The sequence below is a fragment of the Anomalospiza imberbis genome (genome assembly GCF_031753505.1).
Source record: "Anomalospiza imberbis isolate Cuckoo-Finch-1a 21T00152 chromosome W unlocalized genomic scaffold, ASM3175350v1 scaffold_31, whole genome shotgun sequence".
NCBI classification, from domain to species: Eukaryota; Metazoa; Chordata; class Aves; order Passeriformes; family Viduidae; genus Anomalospiza; species Anomalospiza imberbis.
Window position 1 is genome coordinate 3,063,149 of NW_027099315.1, and position 26,917 is coordinate 3,090,065.

Consider the following 26,917-nt stretch of genomic DNA (forward strand, 5'->3'; position numbering starts at 1 on the left):
CGTTCCTCCTATAATCATTAAGGTCGCTACTGTTAAGGCCATGAAGGGCTCCCTTTTTTGTAGGTGATGTGTCAAGGTAGTCTGAGTACTGTATACATATTCCTCAGAGTGGTAAACTATTTTAGGGACTATCAGTATCTGTACGCAAAAATCAGAGGTTTCATTGAACAGATCAAGGGCAATGCATGGAGTGAGTCCCCCTCCAGAACACATCCACTTGGTAATTTTGGCGGGGATTAACCATTTCACTGGATTGTCCTCTCGTTGAGCCTTAGCTATTGTCCCGCACAAATGTTCCTTATGCTTCGGGAAGTTCCCAACACACCGGCCTTTTCCTGTTATTGTTGCCAAGGTTATCCCCCGAGTTTGGGTATCCTTCTAACTACACTGAGGGGGGTTTGCTCCCATTAGCTCATTTAGGTTTCCTGGTTAGTCCAATGGCTTCATAAAAAGGGGGCCTGACGCGGCTTCGCGTTACTTTTCTTGGCCCCGGTCAGCTCTCGAGCGCCCGGCTTGGGCGTCTCAGCTTTTCGCCGGGGCTGGGGCTCGCCGCAGTTCCTGGGTGCTTTTGCTGCCATGCTCTGGGATGGGCTGTTGGCCACGCTTCACCGTCGGCGCGAGGGAAGAAACAAAGAGGCAGGGAATTCCTCCAAATCCATCCGCGTGGCGGCTGGATGCTTTATTGGCTGCGAGAGCTGCGGTGGAAAAGCTGCAGCCCGCTCCCAACTTTGCACAGACGCAAAAGGCCTCGAGCATGCCGAGGAGTGGGATGATATAGGGGAGGGACAGGGTGGACAGGGAGTCCTCCTGCCCAATGGGTACAGACATGGTGATGATGTGTATTACAGCGACCAATGGGAACACAGCAAGGGCGGACACGGGGCTTTGGGGCGAGTGGGACTGCGGGAACGGGGAGACGGGCACGGAAACCGCAGGAGTAGGGGAAAACCCGGGAGATGCATGAAGGTACAGAGAACTGGAATATTAACAAAGAAAAAACCCATAATTTGAACCCAAACCCAGGATGCAACAACTCCCACCTTTAAAAAATATAAAAACGACAGTTTTTTCTGTTTGGATTCTTGCACAGTGGCCTCTTCTCCTAGCTTCTTCTGCTGCTGTGACTGCTTTGTAGATGGAGAGGGCCTGGGGATGGGACTGGAGCTGCTTTTTTCCTGGGTGTTTGGGGATAGGGGAACTGGGGCAACAACTTTATTATAAACACGGGCTGGGGACATATGCAGGCTGAGGTAGATGTGGGAAAAGTGCTTTTTAGGGAGATGCTGAGTCTCTCCCTTTTCTGCGGCGCCTGCGATTGGATGCAACCCCTTGGTTGGTGGGATCATTGGTTGCATCCACTGGCACTGTATCGCTCCGACTCACTGACTGCCCTGGTATGTAAGGTTTAACATGCCTCCTGGGGATCCACTTGACTCCTGAGGGCGTGGATACGCAAGCATATCCCCGTCCCCAAGTCAAAAGTGGTAATGGACCCTGGATTTCTTTAGAGTCTGGATCCCTCACTAACACGGGAGGCCGCTCCTCCAGCTGGAGCTCCTGATGTTGTTTGAAATGCCTCAGGGCTGGTGGTTCTGGTCTGTCAAAAGAACAGTTTAAAAAGTTGATGGTAAATAATGCCTTGCAAAGCCTCTCATGCGGTGACAGCACTCGCACATCTCCCCACTGCTTCCGGAGGACCTGTTTCAGTGTCTGGTGAGTCCTATCTATTATGGTCTGGCCGGTGGGGGAGTGAGGAATCCTGGTTTTATGTTGCACCCCCCATTCCTGCAGGAAGTTTCTGAGTACCCTGGAAGTATATGCTGGACCATTATCAGTTTTTATTGTGGCTGGGACCCCCAAGGTGGCAAAAGCGTGTATGAGGTGTTTCCTGACATCTGTGGCCCTTTCCCCTATGTGGGCTGAGGCAAAAACTGCTCCCGAGAAGGTGTCCACAGTTACATGGACTTTCTTGAGTTTCCCAAATTCGGGGACTTTGGTGACATCCATCGGCCATACCTCACAACTGCGGAGACCTCTGGGATTCACACCTGCTCCCAGTGTTCGTAAAGCTGCCTCCTCACAGGTGGGGCATGAGGCCGCAATTTCCCTGGCTTGGTCACGCCGCAGATTGAACTGGCGTACCAGCCCCGGGGCATTCTGATGGAACTGCTGATGGCTGAGCCTGGCCTGCTCGACTATGTTTGGCTGGCCTCCCAGCTGTACTGGGGCTGCCAAGGCGTCTGCTCTGCGGTTCCCTTCGGCAATAAAGCCTGGGAGATCCGTGTGTGATCTCACATGTACCACATAAAAGGGATGCTCACGGTTAGAAACCAGGTGTACTAATTCTGTGAGCAACCTGAAGATGACTTGATTTGGGACCTCTTTTACAATTGCATGTTCAGCTCTAGACACTGCTCCATCCACATATGCCGAATCTGTGACTAGATTAAAAGGTTGATCGAATTTTTTAAAAGCCCCCATGGCAGCATCCAACTCAGCCACTTGTGGGGAACCTTCCACCACCTTAACGTCTGATTCCCACAACTGAGTCTCTGGGTCTTTCCAAGTCACTACTGACTTGTGGGACTTCCCTGACCCGTCTGTGAATACTGTCAGTGTTTTGAGTGGCTTTTTACTTTGTAATTCTTTTGGCAACAATTTGAATTCTGTATTGAACAGATGATGGCCAGGATGCCCAATTTGAATTTTGCCTGAGAAGCTGTCTAGAGCAAACTGCAAATTTTCATTTTGCCTTAAAAGGTGTTCAAAGGTCTCCTTGGTCATTTTCCCCGTGGATGTTTTGATGGGGAGGTGGATACATATGAAGTCACAACCCGCTAGTACTTGCAGACGAGCCCTGGCCCGTATTATGAGCTGCGCCATCAGCTCTTGTGTCTTGGTGATACTTTTGGACTGTCTGTGGCCAAGGAACACCCACTCTATTATCAAGAGGGGGTCCTGCTGGCCCTTGTCCCACTGGAATATTATGCTGTATAAATGGGGTAACTCACCTAAGATGATGAAGCGCAAAGGCAGCCCTGGTTGACAGCGATGGGCTTGCCTGCTCGCGATGGTGGTTTGGACCTTCTCGAGTGCAGCTCTGGCCTCCCGGGTCAGGACTCTCGGGGCACTTAAACCCTCATCCCCCTCCCTTTCTGCTAACAAGTCAAAAAGAGGGGATAGTTCCCTCGTGGTGAGTCCCAGCCATGGCCTGATCTAATTTAGTGATCTGCACAAGCACTGGATGTCATTCAGTGTCTTGGGGTTGTCACTTATCTGAATTTGTTGAGGCCTAATCGTTCGGTTATTAATTTCAAGGCCCAGGTATTTCCAGGGTGGCAGTAACTGTACCTTCTCTTTTTGTAGTTCAAATCCGGCCACCGACAAGGCCCTAACAGTGTCCTCCAGAGCTGCTTGTAGGACCTCGCTGTCAGGGGCGCAAATCAGCACATCATCCATGTAATGATAGAAAATACAGGTTGTTCACTTGGCGCGCATGGGGGACAGAACCCTGGCGACATACCACTGGCATATAGTGGGGGAACATTTTAGCCCCTGAGGTAGTACTGTCCAGTGGTCGCGTTTCACAGGGACTTCCCTGTTGATGGAGGGTACAGAGAAGGCAAAACGGGGAGCATCATCCGGATGGAGCGGGATTTGGAAGAAGCAATCCTTAATGTCAATTACAGCCAAATTATAATTTTGGGGTAGCATAGATGGAGATGGCATACCCGGTTGGACAGAGCCCATGTCTTCTATCGCTTCATTAATTTTTCTTGAATCATGGAGGAGTCGCCACCTGTCCTTTCCCAGTTTTTTAATTACAAACACTGGGGAGTTCCAGGGGCTGTTAGTTTCGACTATATGTCCCTTTGCCAATTCCTCCTCCACTAGTTTTGTGAGCGCCTGTAGTTTTTGTTTACTTAGCAGCCACTGCTCCACCCAGACAGACTTATCTGTGAGCCATGTTAATTTCTGTGTGGGGCGCTCCTCAGTGGCCGCACCTAAAAATGTTGGGGGGCTGGAAATTCCAATTTGGCTCCCCACTGGGACATGGCATCTCTCCCCCATAGTGTAAATTTACAATCGATCACGAACAGACGTACTGAGGTGAGCAGTCCGTTCGGACCCTTAATTTGGATAATATTTTTTTGATTACTTTGCTGGCTGGGGCCCGCCTGGTCCTAAGACTGGCGTGGCCACGCTTTGCAACTCCCAGTGTGACGGCCACTTGTGTGGTGGGATGACCGTCACATCTGCCCCTGTGTCCAACATCCCCTGAAGGTATGCAGAGCGCCCCTCGCACTTGAGTTTACACCATACGAGGGGTTTCTCCTCTCCCAACTTCCCAGCATAAAAGACTGAGAGTTCCAGGTCATTACAGAGAGCACGAGGAATAGGGATTGCCTGTGCAAGAACCTGACCCTTGGCCAGGAAGAGGGGGGGATGGACACAGCGTGCCATGAGACAGAAGAGCCTCGGATTAAGGGTGGAAATTACTGGAGGAACCTCTATCTCCAGTGGGGTGCTTTTTGTGTCTCCGGCCACGAGGTACCTGCAGTTCAGAAGGTCCTCCTTCCTCTTGGTTTCACAGCGGCAGATGTGCGATAGAAGCTCTGCGTCTGCTATGAAGAAATGCCAGTCCTGGGAACGAAAGTGGACAGAATTGGTGAGGTGGAGCCGATAAGGCTCCCTGATGTCAGTAGTTGAGAGGCAGCCGCATACAGATGGGACTAGATGGTGTATCGTGGCTCCTCTCGCAGCACCGCGACTTGCCTCATTTTTATCAGCACGCGAGGCAAGTGCGCGTTCCTTTCCTAGTTTTTTGGGATTGTGGGGTTCCCGCCCCCCTCCCTCCTCCCGCAGCCCCGTGTGGTATAGTCCTTAGAAGTGGGCAGCAATCCTGAAAATGTCCCTCCTGATGGCAGTGGAAGCACCGGCACGTGGATGGAAGTCGCTTCAGAGCTGAGTTCCTTGGAGGAGCAGCAGCAGATGCGACCCGCTTGTCTTTAGGTCTCTTTGGGTCCTCCTCCTCCAACAGGTGCAATTTCAGGGTGCACTCCTCGATGATCTGGTCGAGGGTCAGCGCTGGTGAGGCTGGCAGTGACAGGATGATCCTTTTGCACATGGTGTTGGCATTCATGTGCACCACTTCTAGGACTAGCCCGTCTCGGTGTTCAGGTCTCTCCACCCGTCTCTCGACTGCTGCCCGGACCCGGTCTACAAAATCTACAAAAGGCTCTGCAACACCTTGTTTAATCGCTGTATAGGGAACCATCGGGTCCTTGGTGGGCATGCCCAGGAACACACGCTCTGCTGCACCCCTGGACATGTCCAGCACGGCCGTTGGAATTCCCCAGTTTGAAGTTGCCCCTCACTCCATTCTCCTTCACCCACGAGATGGTCCAAAGTGATTGGTTCTTCCGCGAAATCCAGGCTGTAAGGCCCTTCTCGGATTTCGGGAAGCAGGTCTGCTGCCAGTTTCTTCCACCTCCTCTCCCACAGGCTGTATTCTGATGGGAGAAGCAGGCAGCTAAACAGACGCTTAAGGTCTTCTGGCACTACGGTTCTAGACGTTAAAGTCGCTTTTAAAATGCCTTTAAAAAGGGGCTTTTTTGTCCAAAATCACGTGATGTTTTGCAGACCTCTTTTATGGATTCATAGGGAAGGGGTGTCCACGTAGGGTTTTCCCCTCCCCTGGTGTAGGAGACTGGAGTGCAGAGCGACTGCTGCCACTTCGTAGGGTGGGCCCCGTCCCCTCCCCCCTCACCCCCCTCCCCCCCACAGATATCCGAGGAGCAGGAGGACATGGGGGCGGGGTACAAGGGACAGGGCGGACAGGGTGGGGAGAATCTTCACCCTGGGAAAGCAGGGCGGAGGTGACAGAGCCCTCCCCGTCTGGGAAGGGTGGGGCTGATGTTGTGGCAGGCAGGACATAGAAGAAGGGAACGCCCACTCGAGGGGAAACAGGGGGAGGGGTGGCAACTCGATGCCTGGAGTGGGCGGTGCCCACACCCACAGGGAAGCAGGAGGGGGTGGGGTCAAAGGGAACAAAGGGGACCAAGGGATTATGGGAAAAAGAAACCCCTCCATGTGGCCGCCCTCCATCTTGGGAAGACAGAGGCCCTAGCCACGTGGCTGCGGCTTCCTCAGGGGGACAAAGGAAGGGATTCAGGGGAGCAGAGCAGCGCAGGGTAGTGCCAGAACTGGGATTTCTGACTGGGAAAAAGGGATTGGAAAAGGGGTTTGGGGTCGGTTCCTCAGCAAAGCAGTTAATTTCGCTAAGGTGGGGGTGCCAGGGCAGCTTGGGGGAGCCAGGAACATGGTCCACATCTGTGGAGCTGCCCTGCACCTTGGAGCGGCGGAGTACTCCCCCCTGCCTACCCGGGTTAGGGGAAAGAGGGGTAGGAGAGGATGGGGAAATGGGTTTAGGTGAAACAACTGTTTTGCCCGATGGCTCTTTCCTTTCCCTGCCCGCGTCCCGCATGGACTCTCTTTTTGCAACCTCCGAGAACAGCAAATGGAGCCTGGGGAAGCAATCTTTCACGGAGGGATCCCTGTCGATTCCCTCTGCTAACCTGGCTCCTACTAGCTCCCAGAACTCTGTTCTGTGAGCATCCTCCATGGTTACACGTGGAAAGGAAAAGTAGAGCCATCGTACAAATGCTTGACTGAATTTTTGGGGTAGGGACGTTTTACCCATAAAATCCCCTTAATTTGGGTATAGAATTCCCTTTGTTGGGTCGATAGCGTGGTCCCCATGCTATTTCTACCCGCAAACTCACCCCTGGTGCAGAAAAAGCTAAAGAAAACCAAAAAATGCAAAAGACCCCGGTGGCCCGCCGGAGACGCTGCGTGGTGCATGATCCGTAGCCCCAGAAACGCCGCAGAGCCCACCCACGTGAAGTATTAGCCGGGTACCCCCCGGCGGCTAATCACTCACCAAACCAGAATCTTCGCAAATAAAAGCTGCTACCAGGGTCTTCTTTCCCGGGTAGCGTCTGTTCTTCGGCTTTCCATAGCCGTGAATGGTTGTGCTTCTAGTCCCAAGCGGGAAAACACAGCGTGTTTTCCTGTGGGTGGTGGAGATGTCACTGGCTTACTTTGGGGGGACTCTTGCTCCCGTTTTCAGTCCGGCAAGGAGCATTTTTCCATCGTAGACCGCGACCCTGCAGTGGCGGCGGCGGTTTTCCGTGCGGATTGCGCTCGCTCGTCTCGGCAGCGGCGCTCGCTGGTTGGCGGCGCGGCTTTGCGGCGGCAGTGTTCTCTCTGCGCAGCTTCCGGGTGCTCTGTGGTGACTCTCTGCCTGCTCCGCAGGTATGCACTGGCCGTGGCCCTGACATTGGGCGCCACTCGTGGCTTTGCGTTACTTTTCTTGGCCCCGGTCAGCTCTCGAGCGCCCGGCTTGGGCGTCTCAACTTTTCGTCGAGGCCGGGGCTCGCCGCAGTTCCCGGGCACTTTTGCTGCCACGCTCCGGGGTGGGCTGTTGGCCACGCTTCGCCGTCGGCACGAGGGAAGAAACAAAGAGGCAGGAAATTCGGCCAAATCCGCCCGCGTAGCCGCTGGATGCTTTATTGGCTGCGAGAGCTGCGGTGGAAAAGCTGCAGCCCGCTCCCAACTTTGCACAGACGCAAAAGGCCTCGAGCATGCTGAGGAGTGGGATGATATAGGGGAGGGACAGGGTGGACAGGGAGTCCTCCTGCCCAATGGGTACAGACATCGTGGTGATGATGTGTATTACAGCGACCAATGGGAACACAGCAAGGGCGGACACGGGGCTTTGGGGCGAGTGGGACTGCGGGAACGGGGAGACGGGCACGGAAACCGCAGGAGTAGGGGAAAACCCGGGAGATGCATGAGGGTACAGAGAACTGGAAAACTAACAAAGAAAAAACCCATAATTTGAACCCAAACCCAGGATGCAACAGCCTGATATCAAAACAGAGCCAACAATGTTCTGTAAATTTAGGGTTCATTACACTGAGGACTTGATAAGCTACCTGCATTAGTTTCCAAAGGGTACTTAACTGGGGACTAACGGTTGGGAAAGTGAAAGTCCCATTTCCAGGGGCTAAGGTATCATTAATCTCGAGGGGAGCTTCTCCTTCCTTCAGTAATTCCCTTTCAGCGACTACAGGATTGGGTCCGATTGCCTCAGGATCGTGGGGTAGGGGTTCCTTTCTTATTTGGAGATACCCCCTGTGATCCCTACCCGGTTCCCAACATCTTACTCCCCAAGTTTTTCCTGTTAGCCATCCCAGGTCCAGGGGGTTAAGCACTTGTATTTTCAGGGACTTACAGTGCCCCTTATACAGGATTTCTCTTTGAGTGCCATACCGTGGAGTCTTGCACCCTTCAGTGTTCCATGACACCCTCAAAGATTGATCTGGATGGGTGATGGTCCAGGCTAGTGCTATGGTTTCACAGCCCCAATACCCACAAAGATACTCCCCAGGATAATTACAATATCCCCTCCCAGAATTGGAACTAGGATGCCAGTAGGTGGCGAAGTGGTCAGGCTTCATCCATCGCTCCAAAGAGTTTACCAACTCCTCACTAATAACAAAAAAGGTGGGAGCTCCGGTTGTGGCATTATACTTAACAACCTTCCCTTTGTCTACTCTGGTCAGAGTCCAGTTAAATGGCTGGTGAATATTTTTTCCTTGTGACAGTTTACAGAACATACCCAAAATAAAGATAGTCTGCCAGTAAGGGTGGAGTCCCAGCCTGCTTATTATACCTCTACTTCTAAGTTGTTCCCTATTTGTCTGGTGTCTGCCTTATAGGACCCTTGTTTGGTCTAATTCAGCCTTCTTAAGGGACTCAATATCCTTGAGGCATTTCTTGGAACATTTTTGCATTGTCCCAGTTGCTTGGCTCTCTCCTCCACAGTTTCTTACATCTCCGCCTCGCTCGCCAACTCGGTTGCTTCGAGCCGCGAGGTGTTCCATCTTCTCGGCAGCAGGGGTATTCTTCAGGAGGCCTGCCATCACGCCCCTTTTCCCTTCTCTTATATGACTCTTAGTTCTTATCTTTCACCAGTGGTGAATTACACTGCATTCCACTTAAAGTCCTTCGGCAGCACCCTTCTACAATTTGAGCTATCAGTGGGATTGGTTCGTTAGAATGAAAGCAGCTGTTTTCTAGCCTGACCCCTTTTGCGAATAGTTCCCACCACTTTTGAGAGTGCCTTGGTAATTCTCCGGTCTCCTCCCCTATTCTTAAGACTGTTTCAGTCAATTCCCTCTCTATCTGATAACACTCTCTACAGATCCCTCTTGGAGGTTTTCCCCTATGGCAATGGACCCACCACCTTTCCTAGCAGACTTTACAAATAAAACAGACAAAAGGGTAACAATTACAACCTTATTCCCACAATAAACCCTGTAGTCGCTGGTAATTGGATAACCGTGTCTTGCTATTTCACTGTGCCAGGTTTCTTGGATCACTTGCACTGAGTCCATTAAGTTTTCTTAAGTGTAACCCTTAAGTCTCCAGGTGGGTTGGTCACCTTCCAGGATTTCTCGACTTCTGTCATGATGGGCCCCTTCACTCGACTGGCATGAGTCTGTCCCTTTTCAGCAGTTCTCAGTTTCTGTAGTGACCATTTCACCAAGCCCTCTTTGGGTAATTTATCATATAGAAATTTGACCCTTCTACTAAAGTTTTCAATCCACTGCCTGCAATATCCAAACCCCAATAATTGTCTCACCTGTCTTTTAGTTTTGGGGGCTGGGATTGAGAATATTCCCTTCACTCTCTCAGGGTCCAGTTTCTTGGTCCCCTGGCTCAACCTATGTCCTAAGTACTTCACCTCCTTTTCCACAAACTGCAATTTAGATTTGGAGACCCTTAGTCCTTTCAAACTTAAAAAGTTTAGCAACTTTATACTCTCCTGTCTAACTACTTCCTCACTCTTTCCAGCTATTAATAAATAATCTACAGACTGTATCAATGTTGCCCTTTCCCCCAAATGATAATCACGCAAAATTTGTTTTAGGGCCTGCCCAAATAGGTTAGAGGATTCTGTAAAGACTTGTGGGAGCACCGTCTACCTCGATTGCTGCTTCCTGTGGGTATCTGGGTCCTCCCATTCGAAGGCAAAATAATCTCTGCAGGTCTCCTTAGAATTCACATATATATTTAGGGCCTGACAGATCCAATCCTCGAAAGATCCAAAGACTGGCCAATAAAGGTGATCTCCTCTGATCTGCTTTCCACCCTACACTTCTGTACAATAGTGTATCATTTTTACTTTATCCTTCCCCTTTCTAGATGGAAAGGCATGCCAATTTGCAATCATCAATCCCAATGGGCTATCTAGCAGTATATGGGGGAGTTTTGCTTGGGTCCCCCACCCATGGGATCAGAGGGCTTGCTTTTCCTCTGTCCCATCTTCCAGAGTGTCCACACACACACACCTCAACGCTTCCCCCAATTCATGGCCCAGCCCGTCGCCGGGTGTGGGAATCGCACTACTATGAGATCCACACTTGCCTCGTCTCACGGAGACGTCTCACTCATCACACTCCAGGATCCCAACCCTGACCAAGTGGTCCCCTGCTTCTTTTAAGCAGGGGACTCAGAAGTCCCAAGGGACTGCTGAGATATACTTACACAATCCTCTGTCTTCGCCTGGAACTTTGTGCACAAAGATTAAGGGGTTGCGGGCTATTCTTTGCTTGCCATTGAATTTGGGTTCGTCGGTAAGGGTTTCGGAAGAAAAATTCCTACACGGGGCTCGTTTCTAAAGCAGCAGCGAGGGCGCCTCCCCGTAAGGAGTTTCCAGCAGATGGCCCTTATCAGAGTCACGGCACCAAAATTGTTAGAAGTTAAGGTAAATAATTTGTCCGATCCTTTAGAGATTGATTAGAAAATTTATTGATTACAGCAAGCAATGACAAGCAAAACAGTGCTGGGTGTAGCCGGGGAGTCAGTGCGCTGCTAACGGCTCACAACTCCCCCCCTCAGTCCCTGGGTCTTTATTGCTTCTCTGCTTCCTGCGGACCTGTCGGTTCCAGGGTACTCTGTGTCTGTGCCGCCTGTTGCTAGGGGGTCGTAGTTCTGGCCTCCAGTGGTCATCGGGAGGAAGGCTTCTCCTCATCCTCACGATTTTGCAGTGCCCTGAGAGTCAACTTTACATATATGGTTAGACCAGTCTGCTTAAGTAAGCAATATCTGCGCAATTCTGCAACTTGCCTTGTTAGGCTGGATGCCTCCGGTCTCCTGTTTGCCTGAGGACTTCCTGTACTCTTTGTGTTTCTCTTCCCTAGTTTGATGAACAAAGACTCACCCATTACACAAACACAACCTTGAATTTAAATGAATGTAGTTTGTGAAATGAACAGGGCTAATGCCTTTATTAATGTTCAGCTCTTTATTAACAAGATTGGCTGGGCAGGGGGCCTGACACAGAGCTCGCCCCTGCTGTTGTAGCTTTCTTAGGTAGCCGAAAGTGAAGGAGGCGTGCAGAGTCTGTCGCTGAAGTCCAGAACAACAGCTGTCCCCTCTCCTTTCCTTGTGGCAACACCAAGGAAATTCCATCTCTTCGTCTTTGCTTCCTACAGCCTACTCTAGTCTAGTCTTTTGTTGGTGATGGTGACGGGCAAAAGTCAATCAGGGGCTGTGTTTCCCTCTTCCTCAGCTAGGGCATTTGTCTAGCCCCCCTCTACTGTGTTTAGTTCTTTATTTATGGGTGTCTTTATCCCCTAAAAAATGTTCCTATGGTCCCAAGGGTTTTTATTCGCATTTTAGTCCCAGAATGTCAGTGTGGTGGGGGGAGGCAGGTTATCTCCAGGTAGTTTGGAGAAAACAGATCAATTAGCTAATTAACATTTCAATATTGGTACTCAGCTAGACCCAGCAGCCGTTCCAGTGTTGCCATGGGAACTAGGAAGGCCCTGCCCGCGCCTCCAGGAACACTGGGAACTTTGTTCATTACAGTCTGAATTGTCAATATATTGGGGGTTGAGTTTTTCTTTCCTTTTCTTTCCTTTTCTTTCCTTTTCTTTCCTTGTTACTTGTGGAATTTTTTCCCATTGAATTGCTAAGAAACACTGATGACTGGGTGCTTGAGATGGTGGGAGTGGAACTCCTCTGGTTTTTGGGAGTTTTCTCTGGGGGAAGGGGGGGACGGGGACAACAAAGATACTGAGAGAATAGAGGCAGATAAAAGATGAGGGCTGGGGAGTTGGGGACTCTCTCTCTCTTGCTCTTTGGCATCGGAGGACAGCAAGGCTGTCGCTTACTGCGGGGAGAATTCGCCGGCACTGCTGGAGCTTAGCCCTGAGGGACCTATCACCATCTACTTGTGTGCCCTGGGAAATCTTGAACTTCGCCTCTCCCTGCTCTTCTCAGAGACGGCCGTCACTGCCCCGCCCCCGCTGTTTCTTTGGTGCTGCTCTGGGTTTCTCCACGCTGTAGCCAGCACCGTCCCGGAGTTCCAGCTACCACCGTGGACTTTCTGATACATCTCGTCCACCACCCCGGGATTTTTGCTCACTCCTGCGGCTTGTGACAGTAACTGCACCAAAGGGGAAAGTGCAGGCGGCTGAGAAGGCTGTTTCTGGGTCCCTGGTTCTGTTTGTTGTTAATGCCATAGTTATTGTTGTTTTGCTTGTCTTGTTTTACATACTAGTAAAGAACTGTTATCCCTATCCTCATATCTTTGCCTGCGAGCCCCTTAATTTCAAAATTATAATAATTTGGAGGGAATGGGTTTACACTCTCCATTCCAAGGGAGGGTCCTGCCTTCCTTAGCAGACACGTGTCTTTCAAACCAAGACAGAAAATAGACCAGGAGGCACTGTAAAATCCATCATTCTTGTTAAAATTTCTGTGCTTCATCATTATGTCAAAAAGGTTTCTTATACAACGGGCTTGGGCAAAGCCAGAGCATTACTTACATTTTATGCTATGTGGATAAATGCACAGGTATGGCAAAGTGGTACATTTTGTTTATTCACCAAGCTTATAAGCTTGGTAGACAAAATAGTTTACAACTTTTTGCTCAACACATGTTGGATAGAATTGAGGATGCTGGTAGAAGATCAGATCAGCAGTCAAGTGTTCACGTTATCGCAAGAACTATCCAGGTCTAGGATCATCTTCTGAAGAGGGTTCAGTAGAGATGTAATTACAGCAAACAGTGATGTGTGAGCTGGAAATCTCTGGGTATAAGAGGCTGAGTTTTAGCTTTAACACAGCTGCAAAGCAACTGTTGCTGTTTTATCAACTTCTGCCAGTGTAGTGCAAAGCTAGGATTGTTGAACAGAACTGACACGCGGAGCCAGACACTAAAACTCAGAGACAGAGTGAGTTTTAAAGTAGGTATGTTTATTCGGCCGGACGCATGTGGGACATTTCCCCAAATACATGCGTGCCCCTTGCTTACACACGTGTTCTTTTATCCCCTGGAGTGTTACATATGCATTAAGTTTCCCCATGGGTCATTTCCTGGCTCCCCTCCCTCTCCGCTCTGTATGCTAATCAGCTTGTCGGTCCTCTGCGCCTGCGCAGCTGTCTCTGGTGGTCGTCCCAGGCTTCGGGGGTCGTAAAAGGGATGAAGTAAGAATGGTCTTCTTCAGGCTGACTTTTTTGACCCCACTGCTTTGCACATGCCCATTGATTCCTTGGCCACGGTCCAAGCCAGGGGCCAGGATCCATCTGTTTCCAGAACATAAGGGGCCCCATTTTTCAGTTGTCTTTACACCCTGTATCCTGTTTTCCATATACATTCCTTCTCCTTATCAGGTCTCTCCTTGCTGCTCTGCACGTAGTCTCTTCCTTTCCCATAGGCCAGGATACGGTATATTCTCACGTAACATAAGGATGTGGCCCTAAGCAATATCCATTATTTTATATGCCTATTACTGTTCAATACCTTCTAATTTCTATGATTAATATCTTCTAGTTCTAACCCCATGTTTCAGAACCAGTTATAAAATTCTGAGGAAGTGTGTTGTGGAACACATTGTAGGGGAGTTAACAGCACTGGAATAATGAACTTCCTTCTTTGGGAAAGGATTCAAGACTAAATGGAATTCTGTTTCCTATGATTTAGGTTGTTCTGTTGGATCACTTTATTTTAACATAGGCATTTGGGGCTAAGATAAACAATGTTTTTTAGAGTGCTGAGAGTGCACAGACCCCAGCTGCTTTCTTTTCCTAGAAAATGTGAAATCACCAACAACTTTGGAAATTCATCTTCTCTCTGGCTTAATTTTTCTGCCTTTTCAGTTCCTCTGTTTATATATAGTTTTCCTTAAAGTGAAGGTTTGCAGTGCCAACAGTAAAAATTAAGGGGCTGGGTTTGTGTCTAATCTGCTGCCTTTGAATCTTAATGCCTTCTTGCTTTGACTTTGGGATAGCTACAACTACTAGGAAAAACTGGCTTAGCAACAGTAGTCTTGGCAGTGAAGTTTGGGAAAATTCCCATGCCTGGAGCAGGTATTGTGAAAAAAACAGGATTTTTCAGGCACAGTATGTCTGATACTGTTTTGGTTTTTTTTTTGCTTTGGAGATTAAAAGGAAAATTTTTGAACAACAGGTCTCTGAAACAACAATATATGAGAGAGTGAATGAAACTTTTTTGATTGTCAGCCCTTCAGCTTTACTGAGACTTGCAATATGGTGTTTAATTAAGGGCTTCTATTGTGAAAAACTATAGGTAAGTTTATATTGAAGACAATGGAAACACAATTTTTACTTTGGTTGTTTTTGTAAGGATGTTGCAGTGCAAAACACAGGTAGAAATGTAAGATTACAGAAAATTTGAGATAAAAGCTTAGTGTTCCTTTGAGATAGCATCAGTTAGCACAGTATAACCACACACTGTGTTTTGACAATGTTTCTTACAACATCTAGCAGTTTCCTTATACATTTATCTTGTCATTTGCTCAAAAAAGCCAGACCTTATGATCATCATAGCATTGTGCTGTTTGACCATGCTAATAATGCAGAATCAGGGGTTTCTAGTTTGTATTTCTCAGTAATTGTCTACCAAATTCAAACCCAGTTATGCACGCAGACTCTTTGAAGGTTGCGATGCAGCTGCACACAGCTATCTGTGACATGAACACCACATTGGTTGGACAATCTTCAGTTTTGAATTTATTTTTAGATGTAAAGCTCTTGGTGTGGTACTTGAAGCGTACTTGAAGCAAATGCTGAAACTCTTATTCTCCAGAGCAGAATATTCGCTATGTATTATGGACAAGCATCTAATTATTGATGTGTCTTACAGATGTGGAGTGTTTTGGAGTTTTTGTTGGGTTCTTTTCCTTCAAAGACTGTCTGAAAAAAAGTTTAGTAACAGTTGTGGTAATGGTTGTGGATTTTTATCTTTCTGTGTATGAGATATAGATGGAAACAGATTTGATAATATTATGGAGAACTTTATGGTAGCTAAAGCTGCTTTCTGACTTCCCTATTATTTATTTTTTAGGCGGCAAACAGTAACAAGCACTCCTTGCTGGATTGAACTTCATCTGAATGGACCTCTACAATGGTTGGACAAAGTATTGACTCAGATGGGCTCCCCTTCAGTACGCTGCTCCAGCATGTCATAAAGCTCCTTCCTCTGTTACCAGTGGGCTAAATATCAAGGCTAATCAACAGACTTAATATAACACCTCGTCTGTCATAGTATTTGTGTGTGGTCCCCATGAACTGTTTACTATCTAAAAAGGTTTAAAAAAAAAAAACAGAAAAACAGCACTTGAGGTCTTATCAATTAAAGCACCTTGTGGATTCTGTTTCCTATACTCTGCTACTAGATGAAAATTTAGTGTATAGAAATGCCTTCTTCAGAAAGAAGATGGGACCATTCTCAAGACTCTTAATGATGTTTTTATTGGGTATATAATTGAGTGTCCTAATGGTTTTTTCAATAACATGAATAACTAAGTATATGTACAGGTAATGCATCATGATCTCAAATATTGCAGTATTCTGCTGTTCTACATTTTAGTTCCCATAAATAGTTGCTTGGGTTTTTTTTATTTGGGTAAATCTCTTATAATATTCCAAGACTCTACTCCTTTATTCTTTTATACTTTTTTATATAAGCAGATTTCTGAGTTGTCCTAAACATAAAAAACTCAATTTTTTGCTGCCTTCTTAAAGAAAAAGAAAAACCCTCAATTGGAAGGGAAAGAAATGTCTTGAGATTCATCTGTGAAATTTTAAGACACTATATACTTAACGGGACCTAAATCAATTCATATTATAAATTCCAAGTATCCATCACACTGAGAATCTATTTTTCTCTAGCCATCTGAATTGATGAATCTGGTGCCAGCATTATTGCTGGCAATGGTGTAATTTCAGACTTTTTTGTTTCCCTTGAATCATTGAAGTCAGTGTTTTTTTCTCATGGAATGAGAATTTATCGTAGCATTGGATACTGGATTAAGTACACAAGGTTATTGACTTACCCCTTACATCTGTATTTTTCATTGAACAGATGTCACTAAAAACCGTGGGTTTGAGTTTTTAGAGCTAAATACCTTGAAAAACTCTTCCCCAAGGTAAACTACTCTTTCATATAGGTTTTAAATAGATGCATCTTCTTAATATATTTCAGTAACAGATTTTAAATTTCTCATCTGTGTGGCTTTGTATAGCTTACTTGCATACCAGATCATACACATTCATTATGTCCTGATGGGTCTTGTTATTAAAAGTAGCTGCTTTTTCAAAACCTCTAGGATAGTGGTTGCTGAGGTATGACCAGCAAAGGAGGACTTCTAGATTCTTTGTTACAGTGCATGTTATTGTGAACCCTTGGACACTACAGCTGCACCATAATAAAAATATTCTGAAATATATTCTACAAATAAGTCTGGGTTGGGGATGGGTTGGGAAGCTATATAGAAGGGTTATTCTGACTTGAAAAATATATATCTTACTAATGAGCTTTGTGATCTAGCTGTCTGTCATTCTTTCGTTATTGTGGCAGTAGCGGGATTGTCTTTGTCTCTTTCCCATTGTTTCATCCATTACACTAGTACTGTACTTTGTAAGTACAGCTAGTGATAGCTTTTAGAACAAAACTGGGGCAAGTGTTACAGTTTTTAATCTGTTAACTGAATTGACAATAGTGATGGATATTTTTATGCCAAAATGACTAGGGCATAGAAACAATACCAAAAATCAAGTCATGAAAAAGTGGGACAGACACCTTTCAAAAATTGGCAAAGAAGTTGCCAATTTATGCTAGTTTTACCACTAGACTAATGTATTGGTAGAACTTGTGAACCTAAGAAATAAGCTTCGTGTGTGTTACATTTGCCTAACATGTGAATACACTAATAAAACTTTTAATTCTCATGGTGGTTGCGTTTTTATTAATTGCTGTCTATATTTTCTGTTGAAGGTTAGGAGTCATTCTAACCCACCCAAATAAATGGCACAACTGTCCTGCATGTTGTGGCTGGAAAGGTATAGTTTAGATGTTAAAATCACTTCTTATACAGCTGTTGTGCAGGTTCTGGATCTATGGGTGTTTAGTGATACAGATTTCTACTCTCGATCAAATTTATTAAACCAGTTGCTTTTTCCTACCACAATCAAATTGCATCCTACTAGCTCAGATGATTACTTTCACCTGTGAAACAGATAAGAGCAACTTGTCTGGGTGAAAGACTCCCATTGCATTTATGAGCAGTTTGCAACTTGAATCAGTTGGATGGCCTAATTCTGTAGTCCCTTACTGTGGATTTCTGTATGTGTTCTTTCAGTTATGGCAATACTACTTGCTTTGCCTTGAATATTGGAATTAATAACCTTGACTGTACTCTTTTTTTGGTGGGCACTTCCAAGTAGACAAGGACACTGCAGACATTATCTGTGGACCTGTGGTGCTGCCTGCATGCAAGGCCATCTCAGTCTATGTAGGTCGTTTTTTTTAACTTCTATTAGTACCACTAAGATATTGTCTCCTGCGACTGCTGTTTCAGCCACAGCATAGTGGCACAAGGGAATTTATCTGCATTTGAAACATTTGCTTGCCTGTATTTCATTTAAATTTTTGTCAGTTCTTGAGTAACTTTACCTACTCCTGTTTCTTAATCCAGTGCCTTTCTGACTTATCCCACTGCTGTTCTGCTCTTCAAAATCTGACCAATGCCTGCTCAAGCATCTTAATGTGGAATGCCTGTGGTATGTAAGGAATGCGACTTCATCCCTCTTCTGCCAAAGTACTGATGTCCAAAGTACATATAAAAAGTGAATTTTTTTTTTCAGTAAGGCTGTTTTGTAAAATAAAATAGTTACCAAGCTGGAAGTACTCAAATGGAGATGCTTAAAGTATGGGTAGCCATCTGCTTATCTGTATTGTCAAGCTGGAAAAACTATGCATGTAACTGATACCTTAAGTTTGGACTGCGATTCTGTAACCCTGGGTTCTGATCTCTCTCTTGTCACTAGTCCTGTCTGAGCTTGATTTTCATAGTATTGCCAAAGCCAAGTAATCAAAAATCAGATAGCTGATGTAAAAACCCAGGCCTAAAAATTATTTTTGAGTTGCCTTTTGGCAACTTGGGTACGCTGAGCTGACATTTAAGTACCCTTTTCCCTCCAAAGAAAAACCTGATTTCATTTTGATGTTGTTTCAGGGCTGAGGCTTAGAGAACAAAGCCAAATGCCTGGACTCTTGTGGCTTTAAATTGTGAGAACTGATAGTAGAGCATTTTCTCTGTGTATTTCCCCCTTACTTTAGTGCATGTTTCCTATCTAGGTGGTAAGCTCTCTGCAACAGGAATTTACTGTTACTTTAGCATCTTGCAGAGTACTTTGGCTTTCAGGTGCTGTTACATAAATCTAGAGCAGTGAGAGCTGTGGTGTTTTCCTGCTCTTATTCAGGACATTCATTGTGCTTAATCAGAACTTAACCTCCTTGAGACTGATTGCAGGCAAGCAGCATAAATAGTTTAATTTCAGACTACCTGTAAAATCAGAACAGAAAGGTAAAGTCTGAATTTGGGGCTCTGAATTGCTCTCTGGTAGTCAACCTAGGCTGTTGGCTGAGGTGCCTGATTTAAATGCATAAAGTAAGTAGGAATATCTGCCTATCCTGGTTCTGGCCAAGACAGGGTTAATTTTTGCAGTAGCTAGGATGGGGCAAGGCTAGCACACAGAGGTTATTCTTTACAACCTCATGTCATTTTCTGGGAACAGGGGAAGGGGTCCTTTTGGGGTCATGTAGCATCGTGGGTGGGTAGATATTGCCAGGCTCTGTGTGGTGAACAAATCCTGTGTGAATCGTTCATCTCCCTCATACACTTCTGTTATTAATATTGTTGCTATTACTGTTTGTTTCCTTATTTCACTGCTGTTTCCAGTAAATTGTTCTTATCTCAACCCGTGATCTTTACCTTTTGTGCTTCCAATTCTCTCCAGCCTGCCACAGGGGAAAGGGGGGAGTGAGCGAGCAGTGCATGGTTTGGAGTGTTTCAGTGGGAACACTAAATTGGGGAATATCATTCCTAAACCATGACAGCCTTATTTGGTGCCCAATTTGTGGCTCAAAGGATTGAGATAACAACAGATCTTACCAGAGTGGGTTGGAACCAAATTTGATCTAAGCATTTGTTGTATTAGGTTCAGAGCCACTGGTCACAATGTTGCTTGGTCTGTTCATGTGGTTGTGGCACCTAACCCTGTATATATTCCTGTATATGCAACATGTGCTCCTCATGATGATTTTCAGAACAGGGAGAGGGATCAGGAGTGTTTTGTTGATGTACTGTGTGATATTGGTTTATGACAGAACATCAAGGGCAATGAGGGTCATTTGGGATGTGTCTTCAGTGCTTCCCCTTCTGCCCTTACCTTGCATGCTACTTCTAAGAGTCCTTTAATAATTGTACCCAGCCTGTGGGGGGGACAGGGGAGGATGAATTTCGCCAGCTTTTCATCCCCTTTTCCTCCCTCAGGCCTGTTACAACAGGTTTTGAGAATTTTGAATTCCTTTTGGGTGTTAAGGAAAGCATGTTCTTGTTGCTATGTCTGCCAGGTCTCCTCAGTGAGGTCCACACCATGTTTAGAGTTACAAGAGATTTTTAGGAGAGTCTTTCAGAGATCTGCCCTGAGGGTGGATAATCATGAGTGGCATGGAAGGTGGGAGAAAATCAGCCAGCTTTTGAAGGACAATTCTGCTCCAATGGTTTGGAAGTTCACCCCTGAACAACTACAGGACCCTGATAATGGTGCAGTATATTGGAAAGAAAAATGCCATGGCAGTTCTAGAGAGGCACAAAGTTATGCAAGGTGCTAGGCCCTGGCTACTAATTATTGGACACTGTCCATTACTAGACAGTACCCTCAGGAGGAGGAGGAGGAGGAAAGCAGACCAACAGGCACTATGGCCACTCAAACTGCAGCTGAACCAGGGGTACAACCTGTGCTGGTAGCAGTTGCCCCTGTACAGAAGAACAAAGCCAAGACAAAATCAGTTCTTTTAGGGATGAAGAAGTAGGGCTCTCACAGCAGAAGGAAGAGGCAGGGCCAGAGATAATAATCCAATCCCTATTCCTGGGTAAGCTGCAAGGTATACAAAAATATTACAACTGCCAGTTGGGTGAGCCCATGGTGACCTGGTTGCTCTGATGCTGGGATATCATGGCCCACAATATAAAACTAGATGGTAGTGTATTGGGGTTCCCAATATTCTGACAGATACCTGCCCGGACTTGTCCTGCTGCTGAGTCCAAAAGGCGGCAGCTGGGGTGGTTTTACCCCAGTGACACCGTTCGGCTCACCCAGAGGCTGCAGGCGGCTGCAAGCTTGCCAGAAGCCCCAGCGGACGGTATTCCTCAGTGGAGAGACTTTAGGCGATGGTGAAGGACAGAGTCACTTCTGCCAGAGGGTTCGATCCAGAGTGTTTATTCCAGCTACAAAGTTCTGAATCCCGTCGCAGCTCCAACAGAAGGGCCTGGCCACGTGGCTGGAGTGTCCTTTTAACCCGGGGGTAGGGGGAGGGGCAGGGACAGGTAGCCACCAACCAGGTGAGGGGGAGGGGTCCCAGGGGGAGAAGAGACACCTGAGTTGACCAATGGCCACAGGGGGCAGGGAGTATCTTTTGAATCTACCAATCATTCGACACCTTGTCTCACAGCCAGGGCTCCTGGGACTGGGGGCGGGGGAACAGGAGAGAGGACTTTACCTTTGGGAGGGAGGAGACACACCGCAACAGTAGTGAAGCCAAGCAACTGGGATCCCTGTCCCAGGATATGAGCATTGACCAGGAGATTGTGAAAAGAATAGAAACTCAGCCTCTGGAGGCAATTCCTGTATAGCTTGAGGGAAAGATAGCTTTTCAAGGATGATCTAGTAGTGCACCAAGACAGGTGGAACACCATGGAGCAAGGTATCCGGCACCTGAGAGAATTGGCTCTGCTGAAGGCATTCAAATAATGAGCAATCCCCTATAAATCCAGATATGGTCAAGTGTACACAAACCGTGCAGCGGAAGTTCCTATGGAGAGTACCGTTGTCATGCATCAACTCATTGGCATTGGTGTCAATGAAAGAGAACAAAGAGTGGATAATTTGGTTACTAAACTCCAGCAATATGAAGAAAGTATCTCTTACCCTATATGGGCCTGTGTCTCATCTGTGTAAAGACTGTCCAAGGACCTCCATCAATTTAAAGAGGACTGCCAGCAATTTAAAGAAGTATCCCATGCCCTACTAGTACAAAGAGTTTCTGCTATTAGGAGAAAGTGCCCCCCTGCTCAAGAGAAAGGGTACACATCACAAGGTCACTTGTGGTCTTACCTACATGGCCACAGAGAGGACATGAGGAAGTGGAATGGAAAACCCACCTCTGCCCTAACAGCATGGGGATGTGAGGTGAGAGGAAGAACAAGCACTGCAAGAAATCCTTCAAGGATAAATGCTGCTCCAGTTTCCAATGGGCAAGTCCTCAGACAGAAGAGGAGGATGTAGTGGTTTGACCATGGCCAGGTGCCCACTAAGCTGCTCTATGACTCCCTTTCCTAGTGGGACAGGGGAGGGAAAATAAGATGGAAAACAGCTAGGCAGTTTAGATAAGGCGATTTACAAAAGCAAAGAAATAAACAAGCGAAAGTTTGCATGCACATCAGCAAAGGGAAAAGTTAATCTCTACTTCCCATCAGTGAGCCACTGTTCAGCCACTTCCCAGGAATCAGGGCTTCAACACATGCAGCAGTTGCTCCAGAAGGCAAACATTGTAGAACCACAAATACACCCCCACCCCACCCCACCCCACCCCCCCCCCACCCCCCCCCCGTTCCTCCTCCCTCCCTTAGCTTTTATATCTGAGCTGACATCATATGGTATAGAATATCCCTTTGGTTAACTTGGGTCAGCTGACCTGGTTGTGTCCTCTCCCAGAATCTTGCCCACTTGTTGCTGCAGGGCACCCCTGGCTGAGTATTAATTAGGATTGACTCCATGATTCACAGAAGGCTGATCAATCTCTTTATTATATATTATCATTAATAAGAAACCCATTGCTTTTATAGACAGTTACGATACACCTGGACCTAATTGGTCCTTGAATCCAAACACCATCACCATTGGCCAATTAAGAAACCACCCTTTGGTAAACAAATCTCCATAACACATTCCACATGTTCACAACAACAGGTGCAGCAAGTGAAGATAAGAATTGTTTCTCATTCTTTTCTCTGATCTTCTCACAGACTTTTCCCCAGAACAATGCCTGGGAAAGTTGTCTGTTTCTCTCTGTGGCCAGAGATCTGCTGCCACACCCACTCCCAGCCCCTTGATGGGGGGGGGAAGGAATGTTAGAGGGACAGTACTGCTCAGCAATAGCCAAAACACTACCAATGCAAAGCACAGAACTGTGAGGGGTGCTAAGGAAAAATGAACTCTATCTCAGTCAGACCCAATACAGAGGGCTGATGTCACTTGTGATCCTCCTGAAAAGACATCCAGGTCATATGTACAAAAAGTGAGCAACGAGTGCTATAACAAGGACTAAAGTCCTCTAGCCAGGTGGAGGAAACGGACAATCGGATCTATTGGACTGCGTGGATCCAATGGCCTGGCACATCAGACCCACAAGAGTAAAAGGCTTTAGTTGACACCAGTGTACAATGTACCCTGATGCCATCGAGATATGTAGGGACAGAATCCATCTCTCTTTCTGGGGTGACAGGAGGATCCCTACAGCTGACTGCACTGGAAGCTGAAGCGAGCCTGACTGGGAATGAATGGCAAAAACATCCCCTTGTGACTTGGCCATAGACCCTGTGCATCTTTGGCATAGATTACCTCAGGAGAGGATATTTCAAGGGCCTTAAAGGGCATCATTGGCCTTTTTGTATAGCTGCTTTGGAGACAGAGGAAATTAGACAACTGAATACCTTTCCTGGTCTCTTGCGGGTTCTGGTGTTGTTGTTGGGCCTCACCCCCTGGTTGGGGTGGCCCGGAAAGGTGGAAAAGTCTCTCCTCCAACCCGAGCTTCCAAAGAAAGACTCAGTAGCCTTCTGTCGTCCGGTCTCAAGGTAGTTTATTGTATGTTATCTAAAAGATTTCTCCCTGAGCTGCTGCGGTCCATTCAGCAGTCAGGCAAAGGCACAATCCCCCACCCAGGGGGCTGGTGCCATCTTTTATATCATACATTACGTATTAAATGTTCATAGTTTTTCCCCAATGCCCATCACCTATATTGAACAGTGACTTTCTACTCTAAACCAATCTGTGAATGCCAACATCACCAAGAACATGGAGGTTAGGAAGAAGAAGGAAAAAAGGACAGGGCACACCCAAGTCCCTCCATCTTAGAACTTATGACCCCCATGTACAAAACTCAGACCCCTCTGTACAAGGCCTAAAACCCCCCTGTACAGCACTCAAAAATCCTTCCTTTCACTTTGTGACTACTTCTACTATAATATCCAAACTTTTGTGATTTCTTGTTCTTCCTGCAAGGTTGGTAAATTGTTCCATGGATCAGGTTCAAAGCCACAGGGGTCTATGGCTGCATTCCAGGGTCTCAAATGCTTTTGACCTGGGCCTGGAACATCCAAGAGTGTCCAAGGGACATTCTGGGTTCCGGCAGTCTCTCAGAGGACCTTTCTACTGTGGGACTGCTGAGGGTCAAAGAACAACAAGTGCCAATTGCTACCACAACGGTGCACTGTCGACAATATCACACCAACCAGGACTTTGTGACCCCCATCCATGAGATAATTCATGAACTGGAGAGCCAGGGAGTGGTTAGCAAGAGTCACTCACCCTTCAATAGCCCTGTATGGCCAGTGCATAAGTCCAGTGAAGAGTGGAGACTGATAGTGGACTACTGTGGCTTGAACAAAGTCACACCACCATTGAGTGCTGCTGTGCCATATCGCGGCTAGGGGCCCCGGGGGTCCGTCTGGCCCCCTGGGCAGCTGCCACCGTAGGTGTCCCGGATAGCGCTGTGCTGATGAGGCACAACCTTTCTGGGTCCCTCGGGCTAGCTCCCAGCTGCAGGCAACCTAAGCAAGCACTATTGAGTGATTTCAGCTCTTAGTGATTTCAGCTCTGAGCTCGCAAAGGTGCCTCAGCAGACGCAGGGATTGAGAGAGGAGAAGCCTGTGTAGAGTTCCACAGCGGTGTCTTTATTATCAGGGTCCTGTGAAGGGTTCCAGTGACAGCTCTTCCACTGAACTGGGCAGAGACGGGGGTTTAAGTAGGCTACTGGGGTGTTGGAAATTGTCCAATGGCCAGGGTTGAGGAGAATGCGACCTATAGCCTTACAGAGAGATAACAAGGGTCCGAAGACGGAAGAGGGGCTACTTTGGTCCACTCATCATGACTCTGCATTTCTTGTCTTAGGCGGGTAACCGCCAGGGAGGCCTTGCAGGGCCTCTGACTGCTACAACGCCAGACATGTTGGAAATTCAGTATGAACTGGAATCCAAGGCAGCAAAGTGGTGCCACCACTGACATTGCCAATGCGTTTTTCTCCATTCCTTTAGCAGCAGAGTGCAGGCCACAGTTTGCTTTTACCTGGAGGGGCATCCAGTACACCTGGGCCCCCCTGCCCCAGGGGTGGAAACACAGCCCCATGATTTGCTATGGACTGATCCAGACTGTACTGGAAAAGGGTGACACTCCAGAACACTTGCAGTACATTGATGACATCATCATGTGGGGAACACAGCAGAGGAAGTCTTTGAGAAAGGGGAGAAAATAATCCAGATTGTCCTGAAGGCCATTTTTTCCATAAAGCAAAGTATGGTCAAGGGATGTGCCCAGTAAATTCAGTTTTTAGGAGTAAAATGGCAAGATGGACGTATTCAGATTCCAATAAATATGGTCAACAAAATAGCAGTAATGTCCCCACTGACCAGCAAGAAGGAAACACAGGCTTTCCTAGGCACTGTGGGTTTTCGGAGGATGCATATTCCAGATTACAGTCAGATTATAAAACCTCTCTTTCACCTGACCCAGAAGAAGAACAGTTTTAAGTGGGGTCCTGAACAAGCCGCCTTTAAACAGATTAAGCAGGAGATTGTTCATGCAGTAACCCTTAGGCCATTCAGGACAGGACAAGATGAGAAAAACACTCTATACCACAGCTGGGGAGAATGGTCCTTCCTGGAGCCTCTCGCAGAAGGTACCTGGAGAGACTTGAGGACAACCCCTGGGGTTCTGGAGTTGGGGATACAAAGGATCTAAGGCCTGTTACACCCCAACTAAAAAGGAGATCCTAGCAGTTTATGAAGGGGTTTGAGGTGCTTCACAAGTGATTGGCACTGAAGCACAGCTCCTCCTGGCACCCTGACTTCAAGTGTTGGGCTGAATGTTCAAAGGGAAAGTCCCTTTTACACACTATGCCATTGGTGCTACATGGAGTAAGTGGATTGCTCTGATCACACAGCAAATTTGAATAGGTAACCCAAATTACCCAGGGATCTTGGAAGTCATCATGAACTGGTCTGAAGGAGAAAAATTCAGACTATCAAAGGAGAAGGAAAAGCTGACTCATGCTAAGGAGGCCACACCATATAATCAGCTACCAGAAAATGAAAAGTGATACACTCTCTTTACTGACAGTTCCCGCCATATTCTAGGGATACATAGAAAATGGAAAGCTGCCATATGGAGTGGTATATAGCGAGTCGCAGAAGCTATTGAGTGACAAGAAGGATTGAGTCAGGTTGCAGAGCTGAAAGTTGTCCAGCTGGCTTTAGATATCACTGAATTTAAAAAATGGCTAGCGCTTTACCTCTACACTGACTTGTGGATGGTAGAAAATGCTCTGTGGGAGTGGCTAGACTGATGGAAAAAGACCAATTGGCAGTGCCAAGGGAAACCCATCTAGGCTGCTGAATTGTGGCAAGACATCACTGCCCAGTTAGAGAAGCTGGTTCTAAAAGCATGTCATGTAGATGCACATGTACCCAAGGGTCAGGCTACTGAAGAACATTACAACAATGGACAAGTGGATCACACTGCCAAGATGTATTGTTTTTGCATGACCTGGTTTTTGGTAGCAGGGAGGCTACAGGGCTGGCTCCTGTGACAAGCTGCTAGAAGCTTCTTCCATGTCCAGCTGAGCCAATCCCTGGTGGATCCTAAGATGGAAGTGCCGCTGGTCAAGGCTGGACCAATTAGAAATAGTGATATCGCCTCTGTGATAGCATATTTGAGAAGAAAGATAAACAAAAAGTGGTGGCACAGTTTTAATTCCAACCAGAGAAGAGTGGAGTAAGAACATGTGAGAAAAACAACTTGCAGACACCAAGGCCAGTGAAGAAGGAGAGGGAAGAGGTGCTCTAGGCAGAAGAGCCGAGAATTTTCTGCAGCCCATGGTGAAGCAGACTGTCCCCCTGCAGCCCATGTAGGTCCATGGAGGATGCAAAGATCCACCTGCAACCCATGGAGGAGCCCCACGCTGGAGCAGTTGGATGCC

General features: G+C 47.1%; 2 protein-coding genes across 3 annotated transcripts in view; both read left to right on the forward strand.

Moving 5' to 3' along the window:
• Nucleotides 1-17,331, forward strand: part of LOC137465562 (mothers against decapentaplegic homolog 2-like) — a 118,941-nt gene extending 101,610 nt beyond the window's left edge. For both annotated transcript variants that reach the window (XM_068177647.1, XM_068177648.1), the window contains one exon: nt 15,446-17,331. In XM_068177647.1, the coding sequence (XP_068033748.1) occupies nt 15,446-15,569 (124 nt within the window). In that variant the 3' untranslated portion in view covers nt 15,570-17,331. The remainder of the gene's footprint in view (nt 1-15,445) is intronic.
• The window catches only part of LOC137465558 (splicing regulatory glutamine/lysine-rich protein 1-like), a 448,710-nt gene extending 423,585 nt beyond the window's left edge, over nt 1-25,125 (forward strand). Inside the window, exon 10 of the mRNA XM_068177639.1 lies at nt 24,981-25,125. Within this exon, the coding sequence (XP_068033740.1) occupies nt 24,981-25,110 (130 nt within the window). The 3' untranslated portion in view covers nt 25,111-25,125. The remainder of the gene's footprint in view (nt 1-24,980) is intronic.
• The last annotated feature ends 1,792 nt before the right edge of the window (nt 25,126-26,917 follow it).